General features: G+C 42.4%; 1 protein-coding gene across 2 annotated transcripts in view; it reads right to left on the reverse strand.

Moving 5' to 3' along the window:
- DCAF12 (DDB1 and CUL4 associated factor 12) overlaps positions 1-20,717 on the reverse strand; it is a 39,497-nt gene extending 18,780 nt beyond the window's left edge. The window contains exons 1-2 of one of the 2 annotated variants that reach the window (XM_060609480.3): positions 20,380-20,717; positions 17,758-18,012 (exon numbers count right to left, since the gene is read on the reverse strand). In XM_060609480.3, the coding sequence (XP_060465463.1) occupies positions 17,758-18,012; positions 20,380-20,385 (261 nt within the window). In that variant the 5' untranslated portion in view covers positions 20,386-20,717. Of the gene's footprint in view, positions 1-17,757; positions 18,013-19,103; positions 19,389-20,379 lie in introns of those variants that run through there. The other variant, XM_060609477.3, reaches the window with a different exon arrangement.
- Between the last annotated feature and the right edge of the window lie 3,565 nt (positions 20,718-24,282).

Consider the following 24,282-nt stretch of genomic DNA (forward strand, 5'->3'; position numbering starts at 1 on the left):
CCAATTTCCAACTCTGGGGCCTGTAAAACTGACTTCTTTTCAAGGATCTCCAGGTGAATCTAATGATTGCCCAGGTTTAATAATCACTGATCTAGATGCTTGCTATTCAAAGGAGCTTGTTGGAACCCAAGAATCTCAAGCCCTGCCCTAGACATATTTAATAAGAATCTGGAGTTTCCCAAGATCTCTAGGTATACTGATGCTTGAGAAGCACTGATGTAGAGAATCTGTTCTGTATACTAAGAGTAATGAATTTGATAAGATACAAGAGTAAACTGACCTGCAATCTGGAAAGATCCAAGTTTCTCTTATGGAATCTGAGGGCAGGCTAAAGATTATTTTAGCCACTGTGTCAGCCCATTCTTTTATCCGTGTGTGTGTGTGGCCATTCCTGTCTTAATACAGAGGTCCATTTCTGCCATCCAGAAAAGATGTGGAGAAAAGGTTTCAACTATTCATGTCCAAGAAAGTCTTAAGTCCAATGACTCCAGTTTTGAGAAATCTAGATTTGAATTTCAAATTTGTTACCTATTAGCTGTGTGATCTTAGGCAAGTCACTTAACCTTTCTATATTTTGTTTCTCATCTATAAAAATAGAATAAGACCTACCTTTAGGGTTGCTAAAAGATCTAATAAAACATAAAGCATCTAGCACAGGGGTTGGCACATAATTGGTGCTTAACAAGTAACAATTAATAGTGATATACTATTCTAAAAAATATACACTATTTTTTTTAATGTTTATTTATTTTTGAGAGAGAGAATATGAGCCGGGCAGGAGCAGAGAAGATCTGAAACAGGCTCCGTGCTGACAGCAGAGAGCCCAATGTGGGGCTTGAACTCGTGAACTGTGAGATCATGGCCTGAGCTGAAGTCAGACACTTAACCAACTGAGTCACCCAGGTGCCCCAGCAATACACTATTCTAATGTTTGTTTAGTTCTGTATGGTGTAGTTTCATCTACACTTGATGAAAAACATCTGATACAGGGGAAATGAAAAAGTTAATAGCTAAGGACCCAGGAAACCAGGAGTTTACCCCCAACCTCACTCTTGCAGAGGAATGACAAAGCACCATGTGAAGGACAGAAACTTTTTGCTTTTTCAAAGGAAGGGAAAGGGATGTGAGTGAGCTGCCACAGAGTATTTCCCCAAGCTCTCTGACAAGGGGCCAAGGCTTCATGCAGTTCCTGTAACAAATCCCAGAATGGGGCTGCTCCACATTAACCTACTGGGATCCCTGCCAGGAACTAGCAGCATGGCAAGGTAAGTTTGAATCTAAATGGCTCCCTGCAGCTTACATTCTAGAACAGAGGGGCAAAAAATGAAAGCAAAGGCCTTACAATCAGGAAGCTTATAAAATTAGAGAGTATATCTCTGAATGCATGTATAATACACGTAGATACACACAAATGTGCATACATAGAAAGATGAAGGTAGCTTAATAAAATGAAGGGGCTCACAAAATTTCTAAAATTCCGAAGTGTTTTAGCTGGAGCCTAATGGATAAAGGAAAACAAATCCACATAGATTACACAGATATCAAGATAAATTATACTGAGTCAGACAGAAAAAGCCAACTGGGCAGCCTAAGTCTGCTGAAAGTTGGGTAAATGGAAGACAACCAAAATCAAAGAATCCATTCCTATTCCAAACCAAGAAAATGAGTAGGAGCAAGGGAGAGAGTCAAGACCAAGAAGATCAACAGAAAATGGTCAGACAATATGTATCAAAAATTTCAACACACGTAAAGCCTATAATTTCAATTTTAAGAACTTATGCTATGGAAATAATGATTGGTGAATAGTTTTAACTAAAATGTATTAATTTTGGGACACCGGGCTGGCTCAGTTGGTGGAATATATAACTCTTGATCTTGGGGTTGAGAGTTCAAGCCCTATACAGGGTATAGAAATTACTTAAAAAATAAAATCTTTTTTTTTTTTAAGTATTTTTTTTTTTTAAATTCATTTATTTTGAGAGAGAAAGAAAGAGCATGTGTGCAAATGCAAGCAGGGGTGGGGCAGAAAGAGGAGAGAGAGAGAGAGAGAGAATCCCAGTCAGGCTCTGCACTGTCAGTGCGGAGTCCAACACAGCGCTCAAACCCACAAACCACAAGATCGTGACCTGAACCGAAACTAAGAGTCGGACGATCAACAGAGCCACCCAGGTGCTCCTAAAATAAAATCTTTTAAAAATAAATAAATAAAATAAATTTTTAAATAGTGAGACACCATAGGGGATTGGGTATAGCCACACAGTGGACTATTATACAGCTTTTAAGAATGGGCCTGGCTCAGTCAGTAGAGTATGTGATTACTGACCTTGGGTTCATGAGTTCAAGCCCCTTGCTGGGGGTAGAGTTTACTTAAAAAAAAGAAAAAAAAAAGAGTAGAGAATATTTATTAACATGGAAAGCTGTTCATGCTATGGTATAAAATAAATAAGCTTAAAAAAAAATCTTATTTTTAAGTAATCTCTATACCCAACGTGGGGCTCAAACTTACAACCCTGAGATGAAGGTGCATGCTCTACTGAGTGACCCAGGCAGGCACCTAAATGAATAAGCTTTTAAAAACATAATTCCTGGGGCACCTGAGTGGCTCAGTTGGCTCAGACTCTTTTTTTTTTTTTTTTTTTTTTAACCTTTATTGATTTTTGAGACAGAGAGAGAGAGAGAGAGAGAGAGAGAGAGAGCATGAATGGGGGAGGTTCAGAGAGAGATGGAGACACAGAATCTGAAACAGGCTCCAGGCTCTGAGCTGTCAGCACAGAGCTCAACGTGGGGCTCGAATTCACGGACTGTGAGATCATGACCTGAGCCGAAGTCAGACGCTCAACCGACTGAGCCACCCAGGCGCCCCTAAGCTCAGACTCTTGATATCGGCTCAGATGATGATCTCGTGGACCTGGGATTGAGCCCCATGATCCTTGGGATTTGTTCTCTTTTCTCTCAAAATAAATAAAAACATGGGACACCTGGGTGGCTCGTTGGTTAAACGTCAGAATTCGGCTCAGGTCATGATCTCACAGTTTGTGGGTTTGAGCCCCACGTCGGGCTCTGTGCTGACAGCTCAGAGCCTGGAGCCTGCTTTAGATTCTGGGTCTCCCTCTCTCTGCCCCTCCCCACTCACACTCTGTCTGTCTCTGGCTCTCAAAAATAAATAAAACATTAACATAAATAAATAAATAAATAAATAAATAAAAACATAGTCCCAGTTATCTTAATTTTTTTCTCAACGAACACATATGACTTGCACAATATAAGAAAAGGATCAAGATAATGAGTTGTATTCAAGACTCCAACGATGACCAGGAAAATCAGGCATTCTGTCTAGCCCACCTGTAAAAGCCAGTTCCCTGCCCACCTGCATCCTGTTGCACAGGAGGTTGGGGATACAGCTGAGCTCAATATGCTGCTTGAACAATATCAAGACTCCAGAGCTACAAATATTTCAGACTGTTCAGGACCTAGAAGAGTTGTGACACCAGAAAGCCCAGGTCATTGTTTTAATTCCAAGTATATTAAAGGAGAGATCGTGTGGTTATTTAAAGTAAAAGGACTGGGGAGGCTGGGTGGCTCAGTCGGTTAAGCTTTTGATCCTTGGTTTCAGCTCAGGTCATGATCTCATGGTATGTGAGTACGAGCCCCACACTGGGCTTGACACTGACAGTGTGGGCCTGCTTGGAATTCTCTCTCTCTGCTCTTCTCCTACTCGTGCTCTCTCCCAAAATAAGTAAAAGTTATAAGTAAATAAATAAATAAATAAATAGGACATTTTGGATCCCAATTACAAAAATAATGCATCCTAAATTTATAAAACATAGAAAAGCAGGTATTAGGAAATATAAACCACCACAATCCTATCACTCACTCTCTGTATCTTCTTTCAGGCCCTTTACTACACACTCAGTCACATGCCTACGTATATTTCTTCATTTGTAAAATGTGATGTCACATATTATTTTATATAGTTTTATTTAATACAGCAGTAACAGCTTTCCAAATTAGTTGATATAGTTCTACATATTTCTTAATGCCTATAAGGTAGTTCACCGTATGTGTATACCAGCATTTACTGAATGTATTTCCTATTATTATTTTTTAAAGATTTCTTTTATGTAATCATGCTCTTCCAACTGAGCTAGCAGGCATCCTGCATCTATTATTAAACATTTATGCTGTGTTCAAATTTTCAGTAGTATAAAACACTGCAATGAACATCCTTGTTATCTAAATCCAGGCTCCTATGCTATGCCAAGACCTCTTACTCTCTGAATTGTGACTATAAACTGTTCCTTCAAAAGGTGGCTATGGGCTGACTTGCTAAAATTAGCAATGGTACTTCCTATGGGATCCTGAATTCTGGTATTTTCCCACTAGAATCATGATTTTTGTGGAAGGAGGACATACTAGGATTTATAATTATCCTAGAATTAAGTGACATAATTCTTTGCAAATTTTATATCTAACAAGTTCAATAAACTGATTTTTTTAAAGAGTAATTTATTGGAAGTGTATTCTTTTTTAATTTTTTTTATGGATTTATTTTTAAGTAATCTCTACACCTAATGCGGGGCTCAAACTCACAACCCTGAAATCAACTCTATTTTCAGCTTTTTCTTCCCCTACAGCATTTCTAATTAGTTATAAAGCCATCTATTCAGAATTAACAGGGAGCCTTATCTCTAAACTACTGGAAAGTAGAGAGATTATAGTTACATATTAATTACTTATCTGGTATATTAAAAAATTATAAGCTTTCAATAATAACAGTGTTAAAACAATGATATGACTGCATAATCCTATTTCTCTCACTTTTACTTTCTGAGCATTATAGTACCAAGTCTTAAGGACAATATGGTTGTGTATTTGCCCACTCAGAAGAAAGATTTCTCTCTAGATGTTATTTTGAGTTCGAAAAAAATCCTTATGTGACTCAGAAAGGAAACTCCTTTTGCTATATATCCTACCACTGTATTTTACTTCCTCCACCCAGAAAAGATATATAATACATAACTATGCTGAATTTTTGTCAGTAAACAAGACAAGGAATGAACAAGGCCACTTCCACCATTGTTTTAGACTAAGAAAAAAGAAGATTCATCTAGCTGAAGTAACATTTAAAAAAATAAGTTTATTAACAATATTTTGGGGCGCCTGGGTGGCTCAGTCGGTTGAGTGTCCGACTTCGGCTCAGGTCATGATCTCACGGTCTGTGAGTTTGAGCCCCGCGTCGGGCTCTGTGCCGACAGCTCAGAGCCTGGAGCCTGCTTCAGATTCTGTGTCTCCCTCTCTCTCTGACCCTCCCCCATTCATGCTCTGTCTCTCTCTGTCTCAAAAACTAAATAAGTACTAAAAAAAAAAAAAAAAGAAAAAAAAAACAACAATATTTTATCAATAATAACGGAAGCAAAAAAAAATGCAAGAAAGATCACTCAGAATCCTCTCTTTTTATCTTTATCAAGTAATCTCTATGCCAACATGGGGCTCAAGCTCATGACACTGAGATCAAGAGTTGCACATTCCACCAACTGAGCCAGCCAGGTGCCCCCTCTCTTTTCAAATCTGTTTTTTCATTTGTCAATGCATAATTGTGTACAGCTATAATAAGCACAGATAGAACTTTGTATCTCATTACATTTAACATATCAAATGCTTTGCATGTTATTAGTCTTCATAATTATGTTAATTTCTGCATAATATCATGCAGATGTGATTTACCATAAATTATTCAAGTATTCTCTTTTTGTTAATATTTAGATAAAATAGCTTGCAATGATTATATCATTAAAAAAGACTTCTCTTCCTATGGATAAATCCCCTAGTCTGAAAATATTAGGTCAAAGGGTATGATATTTTTAGGCTCTTCATTCAATAATTAATATGTACCAGACTTTTGAAATATAATGCCAAATTGCTGTCAAAAAAGGGTTTCAGTGGCAATGTATATATGTACCTGTTTCACCACATCCTTATCAGAACTAGGTATTAATTTGTACACAGAAAAATATTTTGCTTTTATCTGTATTCCTTCTATAATGAAATTAAATATAATTTCCTAATTGTACTTCCTTACATAAATTATTATATAAATATAATAAATACAATAGGGATTATTTATTTATCTATTTATTTCTAGATGATACTTTCTTTCAAGATTTTATTTTCAAGTAATCTCTACACCCAACATGGGCTCGAACCCACAACCCTGAGATCAAGAGTGGCATGCTCCACTGACTGAGCCAGCCAGGTGGCCCTAGATGAATTATTTTAAAATGTCTAAGCTGCTTGGGATGTAACTACCATACAGAAAGAAGCCACTTACAGGGTACAGAAATGCTATTTACCTTAAGCACACCCGAACCTGGCCAAAAATAAACCTAAAGTCTAGGACCAACAAATCACTACTGCCACTTCTTCTTCACTGCCACCATTAATTACATCAACAATTTACTAAACACATGTTTTAGGCACTGTGCTGAATAACATTTTATTTAATTCTGTTCCTGACCCTGCTAGGCAGGTACTACTTTCTCCATTTATTTTAAAGGTGAGAGAAGAAAGGCTTAAGAGAAGGTATTTGAGCTTGTCCATAGGCACAAAGTTAATAAAAAACGGAGCCCAGACTCAACCCACAAATCTTTGAATCTAAATATGCAATACAAAATGACATCATCAAATTTGTTGGTATAAATGTGGATATTCTGGCTCAGTCAAAAGAGCTGGAGACTCTTGATCTTGGGGTTGAGTTTGAGCCCCAAGTTGGGTATAGAGATTACTTAAAAATAAAATCTTAAAAACAAAAAACAAAAAACAAACAAATGTGGATATTCTGACATATGTTTACATATTAATCTGCTAGAAAAGAGACCAAAAACTTGGAAACTAATGTCCTAAGCTAAGATCTGACTTGAAAAAATAATGGGCAAATATCTTGCTTTATCTGTAATTGAGATCAGGAACAGGCAAATCAGAAAAATAATAATTGAAAAAGAAAAGAAAAATAACCATTTGTCAAGGGCTTCCTCAAAGTGCAGAAATAACATCTAATTATACCCTACTGGCTGCTGAACAGATATTAACCAAGATGCCTACAAGGACATTCTTCCAGATCCATCAACTATAATGTCCCACTTACGCCCTGATCATAGTTTAGAAAATACAGGGAGGATTCAAACAACTGATCTAGATTTAATAAGGTAGCAAAAAAATTATTGCTACATAGCATAAAGTCTAATCCAGTGATTCACGTAACAATTGCCTGAGAGCTTGTTTAAAATGCCAATTCCTCAGGTACCTGGCTGGCTCAGTTGGTAGAGCATATGACTCTTGATCTCGGGGTTATGAGTTCAAGCCCCATGCTGGGTATAGAGATTACTTAAAAAAAAAAAAAAAAAAAAAAAAAATAGGGGCACCTGGTTGGCTCGGTCAGAAGAGTATGCAACTCTTGAATTCGGGGTCATGAGTTTGAGCCTCACACTGAGTGTGGAGAGTACTGAGAAAAAATAAATGAACTTGAAAATAAATAAATAGATGTAAATAAATTTTAAAAAATACTAATAAAATGTCAATTCCTAGGTTTCACTGAGGGAAATCCCGAATCCATACTGGAGCAGGGACAAGGAAACTGCATTTTTAGCACACACCTCAAGTGACTGTGATGCAGCTGGTTTCTGGGTCATGCCTGAGAAACAAAGATCTAAGTATCAGAAATCAAATATGCATCAATTTAAAACAAGAAAACTGGGGGCGCCTGGGTGGCTCAGTCAGTTAAGGGTCTGACTTCAGCTCAGGTCATGATCTCACAGTCCGTGAGTTGGAGCCCTGCCTCAAGTTCTGTGCTGACAGCTCAGAGAGCCTGGAGCCTGCTTTGGATTCTGTGTCTCCCTCTCTCTCTGCCCCACCCCACTCATGCTCTGTCTCTCTCTGTCTCAAAAATAAATAAAAACATTAAAAAAAATTTTTAAAACAAGTAAACTGACAAAGGAAGTCATGCTTAGCTCATGGAACTTTTTTATTCCTTTGGTGATATGATAGCCGTTCAAGTGATTGGCCTTGGGGGTAGGGAGGACAAGCTTCGGAAGGGTTCAAGGAAAGTAGGAACCAACTGAAATAACTAGACTGTTCTATTACTATTATTTTAGTTTATTTATTTATTTTGTGAGAGGAGAAAGAGAGAGAATCTCAAGCAGGCTCTGCCCTACCAGCGCAGAGTCCGATATGGGTCTTAAACTCACAAACCGTGAAATCATTACCCAAGCCAAAGTTGGACGCTTAACCAACTAAGCCACCTGGGCACCTCTAGACTGTTTTATTATTAACTTTCCTCCGGTAGTTGGCCTATCAGGCACCTCCCAGCAAACCTCTGCTCTCAGCAACTCAGGTTTCCTCATCCTCCAAGGCTATAGAGCTATAGGAACAGGCTCTAAATATATCAGGGATCATACTGCATGTGACTCAATTGTCTAGATGAGAAAGGTGATTAACAAGATTATTCATTATTAAAGGCTAGCATGAGGGGCGTTGGGGTGGCTCAGTCAGTTGAACAACTGACTTTGGCTCAGGTCATGATCTCGCAGTTGAGTTCGAGCCCCATGTCTGGCTCTGTGCCAAAAGCTCAGAGCCTGGATCTTGGTTCAGATTCTGTGTCTCCCTCTCTCTCTGACCCTCCTCCACTGGCACTCTGTTTCTCTCCCTCAAAAATAAATAAATGTTTAGAAAAAGAAAAAAAAAAAAAGGCTAGCATGAACCAAAGGAAAAAAAAATTATTCAAGGGAGATTCAGTTAGCCAACCCTCCAGCGAATGTGTCACAGTCTCTTTCCCCATAGTTTCTGCCCTGCATCAGCCAAATGGGTTTATTAGGGACCCTCAACATTTCTTGTACTTTCTTGATTTGGCTACAGAACACACACCTCTGCTTCCTCCCCATTAGCTGAAGCCCCTTCCTCCTTTGGGAAATCCTCCCTGAACACCCTATAAATTACTTCCTCTTTGGAGCACTGGGGGTGCAGGGTAGAGAGGGTTGGGAGCACTGCTGGAATATACAGAGTAGAAACCAGGAATGTGAAATATTCTGTAAAATATGAGATAAAGTCTCAGACAACAAAGAAACCACCAAAAACACCATCAACATTCTTGTTGAGAAAAACTGCCCTAAAATTCTTGAACCCCTCCACAGGACTGCTGGTCGGGCCCTAACATTCTTGACCATTAATTTTCTCACAAACAGAAGGTGATCCACAGTCTGCAATGCACTACACAAAACAGGATTCCTGAGTCCCACACCTATGGTAATCCAAGAAAGGCCTTCCCAGACATGAAGACAAGTCAGAAAAGGGCAGGAAAAAAACAACTCTAGCACCTTCACATGTAAGGGGCATAAACATATTTCTACTGTTCCTCTTCCTAAAGCCTCCTAACATCAATTAACTCTATATGAAACCTTAGAATCTGAGGCATTTCCACAAGGATTTCCCATGTAGAAACACTTCCACACATGTGCCCCAGCAGATGAACTTGCCAACATAACAATTCTATCATTTCCACATCTAAAGTCTTCCTCTAGGGGCGCCTGGGTGGCTCAGTGGGTTAAGCGTCTGACTTCAGCTCAGGTCATGATCTTGGGGTTCATGAGTTCGAGCCCCATGTCAGGCTCTGTGCTGACAGCTCAGAGGCTGGAGCTGCCTCAGATTCTCTGTCTCTGTCTCTCTCTCTCTCTGCCCCTCCCTGTTCATGTTCTGCCTCTCTCTGTCAAAAAATAAATAATAAAACATAAATAATAAAATCTTCCTCTAAGAGTCAAATATTCTGAAAATAACATAAAGACTAATTCTGGAATAAATCTGAACATTTCTTACTAGGCAGAGAATAACCATGTCATTTTAAAAATGGCTAATTTACAGATTACTATCCTATGAAACAAAACTGTAGGATACAGATAAGAATGCTGTATACCTGGTTGGGCCCAAGAAATGCTGCAAGCATTTATAAGTACCTTCTAGGGGTAACTGGCTGGCTCATTCAGTTGTAGGTTTGAGCCCCATGTTGGGTGTAAAAATTACTTTAAAATAAAATCTTTAAAAAAGTAAAAAATTAAGATAAAAGTATCTTCTAAAAGGGTATAATCCTTTTGGGGAAATAAAATAGTAAAATGAAGGAGCATGAATTAAAGATCTGGTCAAAGCAAAACTCCCACACTTCACCATATTTTGTTTTCCTGTGTCTCAAATTGGATCTCATATTCTGCTTTTATTTCAGGAATCTGCATATGTAAACTCAGTGAAAACATTACAGCTATTTTCTCAACCCTGGTGCTTACCAGTCCTCCCCATCCCCAAAATTAGGCTCCTCAAAGTTCTTCTTCCTCCCATCTGACAGCAAATCGCAGCCTAAACTCATTTTGTCTGCTTCATTATGATCCACCAAGTCTATCTGGGAAGTCAGCAGTATACCCTTGACCATTACTTTGGGAAATGGTGAGAAAAAGAAAGCAGCCCTGATATGTAGGGAGTGAGCCTGGTACTATCAGCTAGGCCTTGGTGTCTGGGTGAAAATAATTTCACAGGAAATTTTCCTGTGAAAGTCCCATTTCCTTAAGCCTTCCCACAAATCAGTCTTCTAAGTCCCTTCTAACACCCTCTTACTGAGAGGCTCCTTGGTTCCCTTTGGTGTAGGTTCTCTGTAACTGCAATAAGCAATTTTATCTACTATGCTAAGTCCCTGATAGTCTTAAATACCTCAAACTCTGCATACATTATCACTCTATTACTATCCTCCTCTTCAAACCATCCCCTCTCAAAATACCTTTTTTTCTTTTTAAAAAAATTTTATTTAAGTAATCTCTGCACCCAATGTGGGGCTTGAACTCACGACCCCAAGATCAAGATTTGCATGCTCTTCTGACTGAGCCAACCAGGTGCTCCAAAATATCCCCCTTCTTGAATTTTTTTGGTACTCTCCTAGTTCTCCTCTGACCTCCCTGGTCTCCTTGTAGCAGTTCCTGCTCCATAAATGTAGACATTCTCCAAGGTTCTATCTTTAGCCACCCTTTCAATATCAGTGGCTCTTACCCATTTTTGGCTCATAGTACTCCCTTTGAAAATCTCATGAAAACTATGGCCTTGTCTCCACACCACCTTCCCCACATCATGCCCAGAAAAGACACATATAATGAAATTTTCACAATTTTCGGCAAGGTTTATGGAAGTTAAGAGTGCCTTTTTGGGGCACCTGGGTGGCTCAGTAGGTTAAGCATCCGACTCTTGATTTTTGGCTCAGGTCATGATTTCCCAGTGGTGAGATCAAGGCCCCCTCATTCAGCAGCCCCAACTCCTGAGCATGGGGCCTACTTGGGATTCTCTCTCTCTTTCTCTGCCCCTCCCCTGTTTGCATGCACACTCTCTTTCTCAAAATAAACAGACATTTAAAAAAAAAAGTGTCTTCTTTACCCTCTCTCCCATGGTAGTATGCAAATTTTTTTTAAGTTTATTTATTTTGAGAGACAGAGTGGGTGAGTGTAGAAGGGGGAGAGGGAGGGAGGGAGGGAGGGAGGGAGGGAGGGAGGAGGGGAAGGAGAGAGAATCCCAAGTAGGTTCTGCGCCATCAGCACGGAGCCTGATGTGGGGCTTGAACCCACAAACTGTGAGATGATGACCTGAAGTCAGACGCTTAACCAACTGAGCCACCCAGGCACCCCAGTAGTGCACGAATTTCAATAATCCCTTATATATAGATGACTATTCCCCAAATCACTAACTTCAATCTTTACCCCTCTTTTATTACTTTTTTAAGGTTTTGGTTTTTTTTTTTAATGTTTATTTATTTTTGAGAGAGAGAGTACGGGAAGGGGCAGAGAGAGAAAGGCAGACAAAGAATCCGAAGCAGACTCTGCACTGACAGGAGTGCCTGATGTGGGACTCGAACTCACGAACCATGAAATCATGACCTAAGCCAAAGTCAGTCATATAACCAAATGAGCCACCCAGGTACTCCCCTTTACCCCTCTTTTAAATTTCAGCTAAGTGAAAATATAAAACTAAACTCATTTTTTCTTCAAATCTGTTCAGTACTTCTGCCATCCTTCTAGTTACCCAGGTTCAAGACATCAGTATCAATTTTGACTTAATCCTCTGGATTATATCTGAGCATGTCACCATCTACAGATGGTACCATTAAGATCTTTTTTTTTTTTAAAGTAGGTTCTATGCCCAAACGTGGGGCTCAAATTCACAACCCCAAGATCAAGATTGGCAGCTCAGAGCCTGGAGCCTATTTCAGATTCTGCTTTTCTCTCTGTCTTTCCCCAGCTCACGCTCTCTCTCTCTCAAAAATAAACAAACATAGGGGCGCCTGGGTGGCTCAGTCAGTTAAGCGGCCGACTTCGGCTCGGGTCATGATCTCGCGGTCCGTGAGTTCGAGCCCTGCGTCAGGCTCTGTGCTGACAGCTCAGAGCCTGGAGCCTGTTTCGGATTCTGTGTCTCCCTCTCTCTCTGACCCTCCCACATTCATGCTCTGTCTCTCTCTGTCTCAAAAATAAGTAAACATTAAAAAAAATTTTTTTTTAAAATAAATAAACAAACATTAAAAAACAATTAATAAATCCTGGCTCCGCTGATCAAGCCACCCATTCGCCCTCTTTTAAAAAAAATTTTTTTAACGTTTATTCATTTTTGAGAGACAGAGAAAGACAGAGCATGAGCGGGGAAGGGGCAGAGAGAGAGGGAGACACAGAATCTGAAGCAGGCTCCAGACTCTGAGCTGTCAGCACAGAGCCCGACACGAGGCTCGAACTCATGAACTGCGAGATCATGACCCGAGCTGAAGTCGGACGCTCAACCGACTGAGCCACCCAGGCGCCCCTCACCCTCTTAAGATGTATTCTATCTGTCTCCTTCTCACTCTCTCCCTGCCACTGTCCTGCTTTTGGCCCTCATTACCTCTCATTTATAGTATAGCACTAGCATCCTGTAACTACTTTCCCTTAAAGTAGTACTCCAACCATGTCATTCCCTGTTTCAAATCCTTGGGTCTTGTCTCTCCACTCCCCAACAAATAAAATCTTAACTTGACACTTCATGGCTTCCATAATTTGATCCTAATGAACCTTTCCAACCTTAATCTCATAATTCTCTTTCAGACACCTAAAGCTCTTGTCACACCAGACTCTCGATAATCTTCACAAATGGTTAACACTCTTCCCCATAAAAATCCAGATTTCCAGTTTCTCCTTAAAAGGAAAAATTAACAATAGGTTCAAATTCCTGCATGGCAGGCGGCCTGGGTGGCTCAGTTAAGTGTCTGGCTCAGGTCATGCTCTCACAGTTCGGTTCGGGAGTTTGAGCTGTGCATCAGGTTCTCTGCTATCAACACAGAGCCCACTTTGGATCCTGGGTCTCCCTCTCCCTCTGCCCCTCCCCTGCTTGCACTGTCTCTCTCAAAAATAATAAACATCAAAACAAAAAAAAATTCTTGGGGCACCTGAGTGGCTCAGTTAGTTAAGCTTCTGACTTTGGCTCAGGTCATGATCTCACGGTTCATGGGTTCGAGCCCCACGTCAGGCTCTGTGTTGGCAGCTCAGAGCCTGGAGCCTGCTTCAGATTCTGCCTCTCTCTCTGTCCTTCCCCAGCTCATGCTCTCTCTCTCTCTCAAAAATAAACAAACATTAAAAAACAATTTAAAAATCCTGGGTGGCTGAGTTGGTTGGGAGTCTCTTAGTTTGGCTTGGGTCATGATCTCACAGTTCTTGGGTTTGAGCCCCATGCTGGGCTCTGTGCTGGTAGCACGGAGCCTGCTTGGGATTCTCTCTTTCCCTCTCTATCTGCTCCTCCCCCACTTGTGTTGTTTCTGTCTCTCTCAAAATAAATAAACTTAAAGAAAAAAAAAAAAAAATTCCTGCATGGCAAAAACTGGCTAGAGCCAAGAATGCCTTCTCTGGCTCTCTGCAGTCCCTGCTACTTTTTACTGTCTTGTGCCTCACAAGCTTCTCTAAATTAGCTTTTGTGTCTGGCTCTGTACACAATTTGACTTTGTAATCCTAAACCAGGAAAATATACCTACCCAACCTGATTTCCAGACCCATGTTCCAATTAAGGTTATACTACCCCTTTTTCTCTAAGTAAAGAAAAAACAAGACCAGGGGTGCCTGGGTGGCTGAGCCGGTTAAACGTCTGGCTCTTGCTTTCAGCTCAGGTCATGATCTCGAGGTTTCGAGATTAGAGCTCCACATTGGGTTCTGCGCTGACAGCATGGAGCCTGCTTGGGATTCTCTCTCCCCACCCCACCCTCCCACTTGCTCTGTCTCTGTCTCTCTCAAAATAAAAAAAAAAAAAAAAAAAAAGACAGAAAAGAAAAAATATGACCATACTGGGGCACCTGGGTGGCTCAGTTGGTTGAACACCTGAGTCTTGATTTCTTCTCAGGTCATGATCTTGCAGTTTGTGAATTTGAGCTCCACATTGGGCTCTGAGCTGACCGCATGGGCCCTGCTTGGGATTCTCTCTCTTTCTGCCCCTCCCACAAGTATGTGCACTCTCTCTCTCTCCCTCGAGATAAATAAGTAAACTTAAAAATATATATGACCATACTAATGTTATTAATGATTAAGACATACGTTGACCATTCTTGTAGTTATGCTTAATAGGCCCAGAGAATTCTGGGGCTTAAGTGACTGCCCCTAGTTTGAGTGTTAGCCCATAGCATAGCAGAATTCCCACCTCAGGAATCAAGCTACAGAAAGACACAGAATATATCTGATTTTTTTTCCATAATGAATGACCTAATGCCTCAGCAGAAGTTTCAATACTATTGCCCCAAGCTAGTTAACTGGGAAATGATAGGGCTTTTTAGCATTTGTGTATATTCAGTTAAATGCTAATGATACCAAAGTACCCAAGACAAAAACAGCTTCTAACTAGCAGACACATTAATTAATAGGTTATTTTAAGATATAAATGATTGTGGTATACTTTTCCTACTTGATACATTTAAATTGCTTCACTGTAGCAAAATTTCAATACACCAAAACTTACTATTGAGAATCCAACACAAACTCTTCTTCCCCCAAATCTTGGCATATTTTCCAAAGATTGTTTAATTTTCCTTTCTTTCAAACTGAGTGGAGTCCCAAGGAATGCAAACAGCATTGGAAAAAGCTTTGCATTCATTATCACCACAAATATATATACATATTTTTTAGAGATAGGTGTACTCACAAGTGGGGTGGGGGAGGGGGGGGTAGGGAAAAACAGAGAGAGAGAGAGAGAGAGAGAGAGAGAGAGAGAGAATATCCCAAGCAGGTTCCATGTCCATCATGGAGCCTGATGCACGGCTGGATCCCACAACCCCAGGATCACAACCTGAGAAGAAACCAAGAGTTGGGTGCTCACCCACTGAGCCACACAGCTGCCCGGACCACTACTATTTTTGCATAAGGAAGATATTGCTAACAAGTGTTTCCCAAGATGTGCACAGCCACATTCTCAGCACTGTATATTACCACTCCCATTTTATAGATGGGAAAACAAAGGCACACAAGAGAATCATTTGCCAAATGTCACAAAGTTAAGAGCAGTGTTTCTGGTTCCCTCCTTCGGTTCTGGAAGCTAAACAAAGAACAACATAAACTATATAAAGAAAATAGGCCCTCATTTAAACACCTTAGGTTATGAGGACACAGGAAGTCAGAAAGAGGTAGGTATTAAGAGTAGATTAGGGGCTCCTGGGTGGCTCAGTTAAACTTGTGACTTCAGCTCAGGTCGTGATCTCATGGTTTGTGACTTTGAGCCCCGCATCAGGCTCTCTGCTGACGACAGCTCAGAGCCTGGAGCTTGCTTCAGATTCTGTGTCTCCCTCTCACTGCTCTCTTACCCTCCCCCGCTCGCACTATTGTGTGTGTCTCTCTCAAAAATAAAAATTAAAAAAAAAAAAAGTAAATTATTACTTTACATTATTCAAACCTTCAAAATAGAGGCAATAAATTCAAGAAAAAGACTATTATTAACTTAGTTCAGAATTCAGCAACATTTGCCAGGCAAAACAGTATGATGATGTACATGGAGAGCAGAATGAATTCCTCCAAATGGGGAAACTCTTTTTCTACTCCAAGTCACAATGACAGTGCTCTTAAACCATGCGTGGTGGCATGAGAAACTAGGAAAAGGAAGTTTTGTCTTTCCACAACTACTTAGGTTTTTTTTTTTTTTAAGTTTATTTATTTTGAGAGAGAGAGCACCTGCCCGTGTGCACAAGTGGGGGGGGGGGGGGGGGAGGGGCGAAGAGAGAGACTCCCAAGCAGGCTCCATGATGTCAACCCAGAACCTAACCTGGGGCTCGATCCCATGAATCCTGAGATCATGACCTGAGCTGAGATCAACAGTATGATGCTTATGTGACTGAGCCACCCAGGTGCCCTACCACTACTTAGTTTTGAAAGGCTTCTGTATGACGAGCAGCAACCCTCAACAGAAGAGGAAATGTCAGTTTGGCCCCAACCTCCAAGATATTATTTCCTTCCTTAAAACTCTTGTTTAAATCTTTGCCTATGTCCTTTATAAACAAACACTTCTAGCACTTAACACTTTCTTGATCTAGAAGGATATTCTCTCTTTCAATCAATCTGTGCTTCTGCCTAAGGAAAATTTACCCAGCCATTATGACATTACTTGTCTAATCACTCAGGGTGAGGTGAAAACAGAGAGAGCAGCTGGGCCTACATCCCATCTTTTCTCATGCTTCCTTTGGAATCATTTCCCACCTCCAGGCCCTGCCTCTTACCGTTCCTCTGAAATCATGCTATTTGTGTCCTTCTGTTCCAATCATATTGTAATATCTAATCATGGATTGACCTATTTTACCTATGCCTGTAATTGTGCTTATTATATAGATTACCGACATATTTCTCCTTTCATTCACTTATAACTATTTTCTAAGTCATTCTGTGTAAGAACACTTTCCTACTTATATAATAATTTTTCTCTCTTTTGAATCCTCTTCAGGAGGCTACTTTACAAAGAGCAAACATTTATATCCTGAAATATACCACCAAACACACATTCTCTGCCCTTTCTTAAAAGAAATACATCTTTAGATTCTACTCCCTAAAAAGTAATGCTCGCTTTATCTTGAGCCAAGTGCTAGTTAATTTTTTTTTAATATTATTTATTTTTGAGAGAGAGAGAGAACGTGTGTTGAGTGAGTGCATGAGCAAGGTAGAGGCAGAGAAAGGGGAACAGAGAATCCAAAGCAGGCTTCTCGCTGACACCAGAGAGCTCGATGTGGGGCTCGAACCCACAAACCATGAGATCATGACTTGAGCCCAAGTTGGACACTTAACCGACTGAGCCACCCACACATCCTTAAATATTTTTATATATGCCTTTAGTCTAGCAGGTAAGACCTAAGTTTCCACTATTATGTATCCCAAATGATGCCCTCCCTGAGCATCATTCTTTCCTAAATCTTTCCTCTGCATTCTCTGACTTAAAAAGCAAGACAAAAAGATGAGGCCAAAAAAAGCAGTGGAACAACTGTACATATGGGAAGAGGCCTAAAGAAACAGGCTCCTCTGAAGATTTATCAGGAAAGAAATGAGGAAGTGGCAAAAGGGACAGAAAGAGAGGCGGAAGTTATCAACAGATAGGAGGGAATGGAAAGCAGAGTAAGGCAATATCCTTCCAAAAGAAACTGATGAGGAAAGTGAGCAGTGAGAGGTTCTAGAGCAGGACATAGGGTAAGGTTCACTTACCCCAGACACTTACCGTGTTGCATTTGGTGCCACACACCACTTGCCTATGATTCAGCCACTGAGATGCAAACACTTTATTAAGGGTTCCAAGATGAAACTCTCTCTCCCTCAGGAGACTGGGAAGTTGCTGTGCTGCATAGCCATGCAACACTCGAGAATAGTTGGTTTCATTCTGAAGCCTGACTTCTCGGTTCTTCAGGTAGTACACTAAGGATCTCTTCACCGGGGGGAGTCTTTTCCTTTTGTGAAGTGAGTGATCCCAGCCAAACTGTGTAAAGCAACATTAGAAATTAGGGCTTTGGCTACCTTCGTTCAGAAGGACAGATCCTCCTGTATCAGAGAAATCACCAAGAACTCATCCTGCAGGATTCACATACAACAGAATAGGTAACTCAATACAGAAAAGTCCAATTTAATTCTTCCAACATTGAAAAGATACTGCTCATAGTCAAACCTATGAGAAACAAGAGCTGAAAGACAAGGGAATGGAAGCAGAAAAGAGGTCAAAAGGTTTACTAGGCCTTTTAGGAGTGAAGGATTCAAATCCCCTAAAGCTATACTTGACAGGGAAGGGAATGAGGGGCCGCATAATTACTATACCGACCTGGGCTGCATCTCTACCCGGTCCCCTTCTCTCTCTCAGTCTGTACTCCCCGCGGAGCATGGAGAGTGCACCTAGGGCCAGACTGGGGTCCTACACCTTCCAGGGATGCACTATCAAAGACTTCCTCCCTGTCCCGCGCTCCAGGCGGTTGAAGAATTCGAAAGATCAAACACTAACGGGGTAGGAGGCACGGGAAATCAGAGTCCGAATACGCGTCCAACAAGGTCTTCTCCTTCAAAGAGGGAGGTATAGGAATGATACCTGAGAAGTGCTGTTTTTTACAAAGGTCCAGGAGCCAAAAACCCCATGTTGGGGCTTGAGGTAGCCGGAGGGACAGAGAATCTTTCCTATATAAAGGTCGCAATCATCTCTGCCCTCCCCCCCCCCACCGGAGGTGGACTTCACTCTCCCTCCGCGTACCTTCTGGGAGGTTTTGTTCCTGATTCCACTCGACGTCGGTTTCCCTTCCTCCAAAGCCAAGATTCTAGTTTCCCCTCAAGCCCCACTCCCGGCTGTAGGCCTTCTGAGGAGTATACACTGTTTCCAAGTTTCCCTTCAGTGTGTCATCTCTCTGTCCTTTCTGCTCTCCTATGAATTCCTGGGGGCCCAGCCCTTACCGTACTGGCTGGGCCACGCTCTTGCCCCACCTCTGATTACAAACCTTGGTCCCGGGTTCCGGTTCCCTTATCTCAGGACTCTATCCCCCTTTGGGTGCTTCGGCGATATAACCCGAGTCCTGGCCTCTCAGCCCTCACCTGCGGGCACTGAGCGTCGCTCCCAGCTCCTGGCGAGGCAGGCGCTTTCCGCTTCCTGCTAACTGCTTTCCGGGCCATAGTGGGCAGCGCCGCAGCGGCCCCGCAGCCACATGGGGCGGGGGTAGCGAGGGTTAGCAAGACGGCGGGTCATATACTGGGCCCCGGGGCCACGCACTTTAAAGCGCCTGGCCCGGAAAATGGCCCGGACCCAGGGAGGCAGGCAGAAGGGAAAGGAGGGAGGGAGGACCGGGGCCGGGAAAGGGAAAGGGAAAGGGAAGGGGTTAGGGAAAGAAGGAACGAGAAGCTTTCAGACGGACTAGTCTGAAAGGACGGCGAGCGGCTGGAACCAAAACACCCCCTCCCCTTCGCCCTCGCTCCGTCACCCTTGCGCAGCCGCACTTCGCTGCACGTCGCCACGGAGACGCCGCCTGGCCTTCAGGGGTGGGGTTTAGGGTCTGCAAGTGGTAAATTCGCGGCTGTCGTTTTGCTGCCGCCCGCGCATTTTCAACGGTCGTCGGAGTGCCGCTGGAAGTAGAAGACCAGGGGTCAAAGCAATCTGCGTTCTGGCCGCTGACCTTGGACCCCCGCCTACTCATCCGCAGGCACCCGGAAGTGAAGACAACTAACCCGGCTCGGGGAAGGAATCCCTCCCAGCACACGCCTTTCCTGGGCAGCCACCACTGGTTATCTCCTTTTGAGCGCCGCACTTTCCCTGAACCTATCACAAACGGAGCTCCAGCACCAAGGGCTGGACTCTGTGCGAGGAGGCAGGACCTCCTTCCCCCACCCTCGTAAGGTGGAGTCCGGCCGGCGTGCCCAGACTTTCCTTCTTTAGAGTACCTGCCCTGCCCGGCGCAGCCACCCCAAGCCGCTCCCTGGTCCTCTGCCCGTCTTCCCACCCCTGGAGAGTCCTAAGGCTCCGTTCTCCACTCAGTCTCCTGATTCCCTGCTGTCCACCTCTCCCGACTCTCCTGCCCAAGCTGCAACAGCTCCTCAGTCACCTTTCCCTCAGCTACGACCTCGCCTCCCTTTCGACTCCCACGACCTGCGGGCCACAGGGTCTTTGTGCTTTATGAAATAGGCCTCACGCCTTAATTTATGTTTCTTATGTCTCCTAAATTGAGGACAGGAACAGGGGACTGCCATTGCCTGCCTCTCCCTCTGGGCCCTGGTTGCATCTCAATGAGGGCATATTGGGTGAAATTCTGAACTATAGAGTATAGTGGCCGTTTTGCTTGTCAGTTAGAGAAGGGGGCTTCTTCAGGATCACCCTTGCCTCCATTTTCAGAAGATGCTGTAGGAATTTGAGCGCTGGTTCCGCTTTTCCTCAGGTAAAGAAACCCTTTGAGGAAGCAGGATGCTCTTGCTTGGGGTTGACTGGCTTCGGGCTGTAGTGCCCAGTTACCTGCTGGTCGCTTCAGGCTTCATACCTCCAGGGAGCTCTGTTGACCCATCTAAGGTTCTGCCTACAAGATTTAGATTTGTTTTCCAAGCCAAAACAGGCCAGATTGAGACAGAGTCCTCTGCCATCCCAAGTGGGCACTGCCACTAATCTCTAGTGCCACCTTGGGAAAGGCAGCCCCATCTTACTTGGTCAGGCCTATCCCTTCAGAGACATGAACAGGGTGAATGGGTCAGAAGTGGTTCAGCTTTCTTTTTGAGCCTCTTGCTGCAGTTCTGTCTTGCCTCACAATGCCCTTGGTGACCCAGGAGCCCATTGGGCAAGAGTCTGGAATTCCTTTGAGAATCTAGGCTCATGCTGGGCTGCACTTGGTTCCTGGTATCCTCTGCCCATGTCAAAGGCTGTAGGCTTATCCTCAGAGTTGGTGCACTTCATTTTGACATCCCAGGAACTATCGCCAAATGTACCTCCCAGCAGAGCTCACAATTTCTGTGGAATAAAGATTCACCTTGAAGTTTAAAAGTCCACAGTTGCTTTTAAAAGACTGACGACAACGGGGCATGTGGGTGGCTTGCTGCTGTCACCACAGAGCCTGTTTCAGATCCTCTGTCCCCCTCTTCCTCTGCCCCTCCCCTGCTTGTGCTGTCTCTCCCAAAATAAATAAACTTAAAAAATAAATAAAGACTGATGATACCAAGGATTAGTGAGGTAGAATAACTGGAACTCTCATACATTGCTAGTGGGCACATAAATTGGTACAATTTGGAAAAAATCTATGGTAGTACCTACTATGGCTAAGTATGTGTACCTTATGATCCAGAACTACTTCTGGTTATATCAACAGAAATGAGTGTTTACGTCCACCAAAAGGCATGAGAGTACTCAGTTTTATTCATAACAGCCATAAATGGAAAATAGTTCAAATGTCAATCGATGAAAATAGTTCAAATGCCAATTGATAGATAAATTGGGGGTTCCTGTGACCTCCTAATCAGGGTTCATAATTTGTTATAATACTTCATGGAACTCAGGAAAATAAATATATTGCCAGCTTATTATAAAGGATATTATAAAAGAAACAAATGAAGGGCTAAATGAAGATGGACAGGAAGTGAGGTCTGCAAGAGTCCTGAACACAGGAGCTTCTGTCCCTGTGGAGCTTGGGGTACACTACCCTCATGGTATGTGGATATATTCACCAACTTGGAGGCTAATCCAAACCCCATAGTTTAGGGTTTATATGGAGGTTCCATTATGAAGGGATGATTGATTAAATCATTAACCTTGATTCAATCCACATTTCTCCTCCCCTTCTCAGAGGTTAGGGGATGAGGCTGAAAGTTCCATACTCATAATTACATGGTTGGTTCCTCTGGCAACCAACCCCCATCCTGAAGCTATCTAAGGAATCATCTTGAGTCACCTCATTAATATAAACTCAGGTATGGTTGAGAGGGACTTATTAAAAATGACAAATGATGTGCTTCTACCATTATGACTTAGAAAATTACAAGAGTTTTAGGAGCTCTTGTGCCAGGAATCAGGACAAAGACCAAATACATATTATATTACAATCTCATATAATAGGAGTCAGAGTAGTCATTACTCTTGGTGGTTACTAACTGTGAAGAGAACCCAGGGAGGTTTCTGGTGTGCAAGAAATTTATATAAGTATATAAACATATATGTCTTTTTAAGATTTTATTTTTGAGTAATCTCTACACCCAATGTGGGGCTTGAACCTATAACCCCAAGATTAAGAGTCGCATGCTCCACCCACTGAGCCAGCCAGGTGCTCTGGAAACTTCTATATCTTGATCTTGGTGATGATTATAACAGTGTACACATATGTAAAATTTCAACAAGGTGTACATTCAAGATTTATGCAGTTTAGGGGTGCCTGGGTGGCTCAGTTGGTTAAGTGACCAACTTTGGCTCAGGTCATGATCTCACAGTCTGTGGATTCAAGCCCTGTGTCAACCTCCGGGCTGACAGCTCAGAGCCTGGAGCTGCTTTGGATTCGGTACCTCCCCCTCTCTTTGCCCCTTCCCCACTCATGCTTGCTCTCTCTTGCTCACTCTCTCTCAAAAATGAGTAAACATTAAAAAAAGATTTATGCCGTTTATATTAAGTATACCTCAATATAAAGATATAAGTGCTCAAAATTTTTTCACCTGGTTTCTTCCCTTGTACTTTTTAAGACAATCAGGATAGGAAGAAGGAAAATTTAAAAACTACAATCTGGGGGTCGCCTGATTTTGGCTCAGGTCATGAGGTTGCAGTTTCGTGGGTTCAAGCCTGCTGTCAGGCTCTTCGCTGACAGCACAGAGCCTGATTGGAATTCTCCCTCTCTCTGCTCCTGCCCCACTCGTGCTCTCTCTGTCTCTCTCAAAATAAATAGACTCACACACACACACACACACACACACACACACACACACACACACAAACTATCTGGGGCTCCTGGATGACTCAGTTGGTTAAGTGTCCAACTTTTGGGGCACCTGGCTGGCTCAGCTGGTGGAGCGTTTGACTCTTGATTTTGGCTCGGGTCATGATCTCAGGGTTCGTGGGTTCGAGCCCTGCGTCGGGCTTTGTGCTGACAGTGTGGAGCCTGCTTCGGATATTCTCTCTCTCTCTCTCTCTCTCTCTGCCCCTTCCCCACTCGTATGTACACGCACATTCTCTCTCAAATAAGTAAAAATTTAAGAAATAAAATAAAAAAATAAAAGCCACAACCCTAGACTGAAATTAATCTGAGAGGATATTGAATTCATCTCTCTGCTCTATAAACAAAACAAAAAAATGTTCTCCAGACATATGAAAGCCTGGGAATCACCTTTGTCTCTCCCAATTCTTGTAACCTCTCCTCAAACACCCTCACACATTTATTCCATCACCCAGTCCTATTTATTTTGCCTTCTAAATATTTTGAGTCAATTCACATCTCCCACTACCCTAGTCCAAGTCTGTCATGTATTTTTTTAAATCACATTTATTGGGGCACCTGGGTGGCTCAGTCAGTTAAACATCTGACTCTTGATTTCTGCTCAGGTCATGATCTCATGGTCATGAGATTGAGACCAGAGTGTGAGATCAAGCCCAGGGCTGGGCTCCATGCTGAGTGCGGTGCCTGCTTAAGATTCTCTCTTTCCCGGGGCACCTGGGTGGCTCAGTTGGTTAAGCATCCAACTTTGGCCCAGGTCATGATCTCCCAGTTTGTGAGTTCAGGCCCCTTGTTGGGCTCTGTGCTGACAATTCAGAGCCTGGAGCTTGCTTCAGATTCTGTGTCTCCCTCTCTCTCTCTCTCTGCCCCTTCTCTGCTCATGCTCTCTTTCTCTCTCTCAAAAATAGAAACATTAAAAAAAAAAAAAGATTCTCTCTCTCTCCCTCTCTCCTTCTGGCCCTCCCCTGCTGCGCTGTCTCTCTCTCTCTCTCAAAAAAAATTAAATCACATTTATTAACATCACCACCAATGTACTCATTAATTTTTAAAATAATTTAACTTTTTAATTTTTAAAAAAATATTTTGAGAGACTGCACATGCATGAGTTGGGGAGGGGAGGGGGAAGGGAAGGGCAGAGGGAGCATGAGATTATAAGCTGTGAGATCATGATCTGAGCTGAAATCAATTGTCTGATGCTTAACCAACTGAGCCACCCAGGCATCCCTATTTATTTTTTTAAAGTAAGCTCTATGCCCATTGCAGGGTTTGAACTCACAACCCCAAGATCAAGAGTCACATGCACATTGGGGTGCCCGGCTGGCTCAATCTGT

This window comes from Panthera onca, chromosome D4 (genome assembly GCF_046562875.1).
Source record: "Panthera onca isolate mPanOnc1 chromosome D4, mPanOnc1 haplotype 2, whole genome shotgun sequence".
Classification (NCBI taxonomy): domain Eukaryota; kingdom Metazoa; phylum Chordata; class Mammalia; order Carnivora; family Felidae; genus Panthera; species Panthera onca.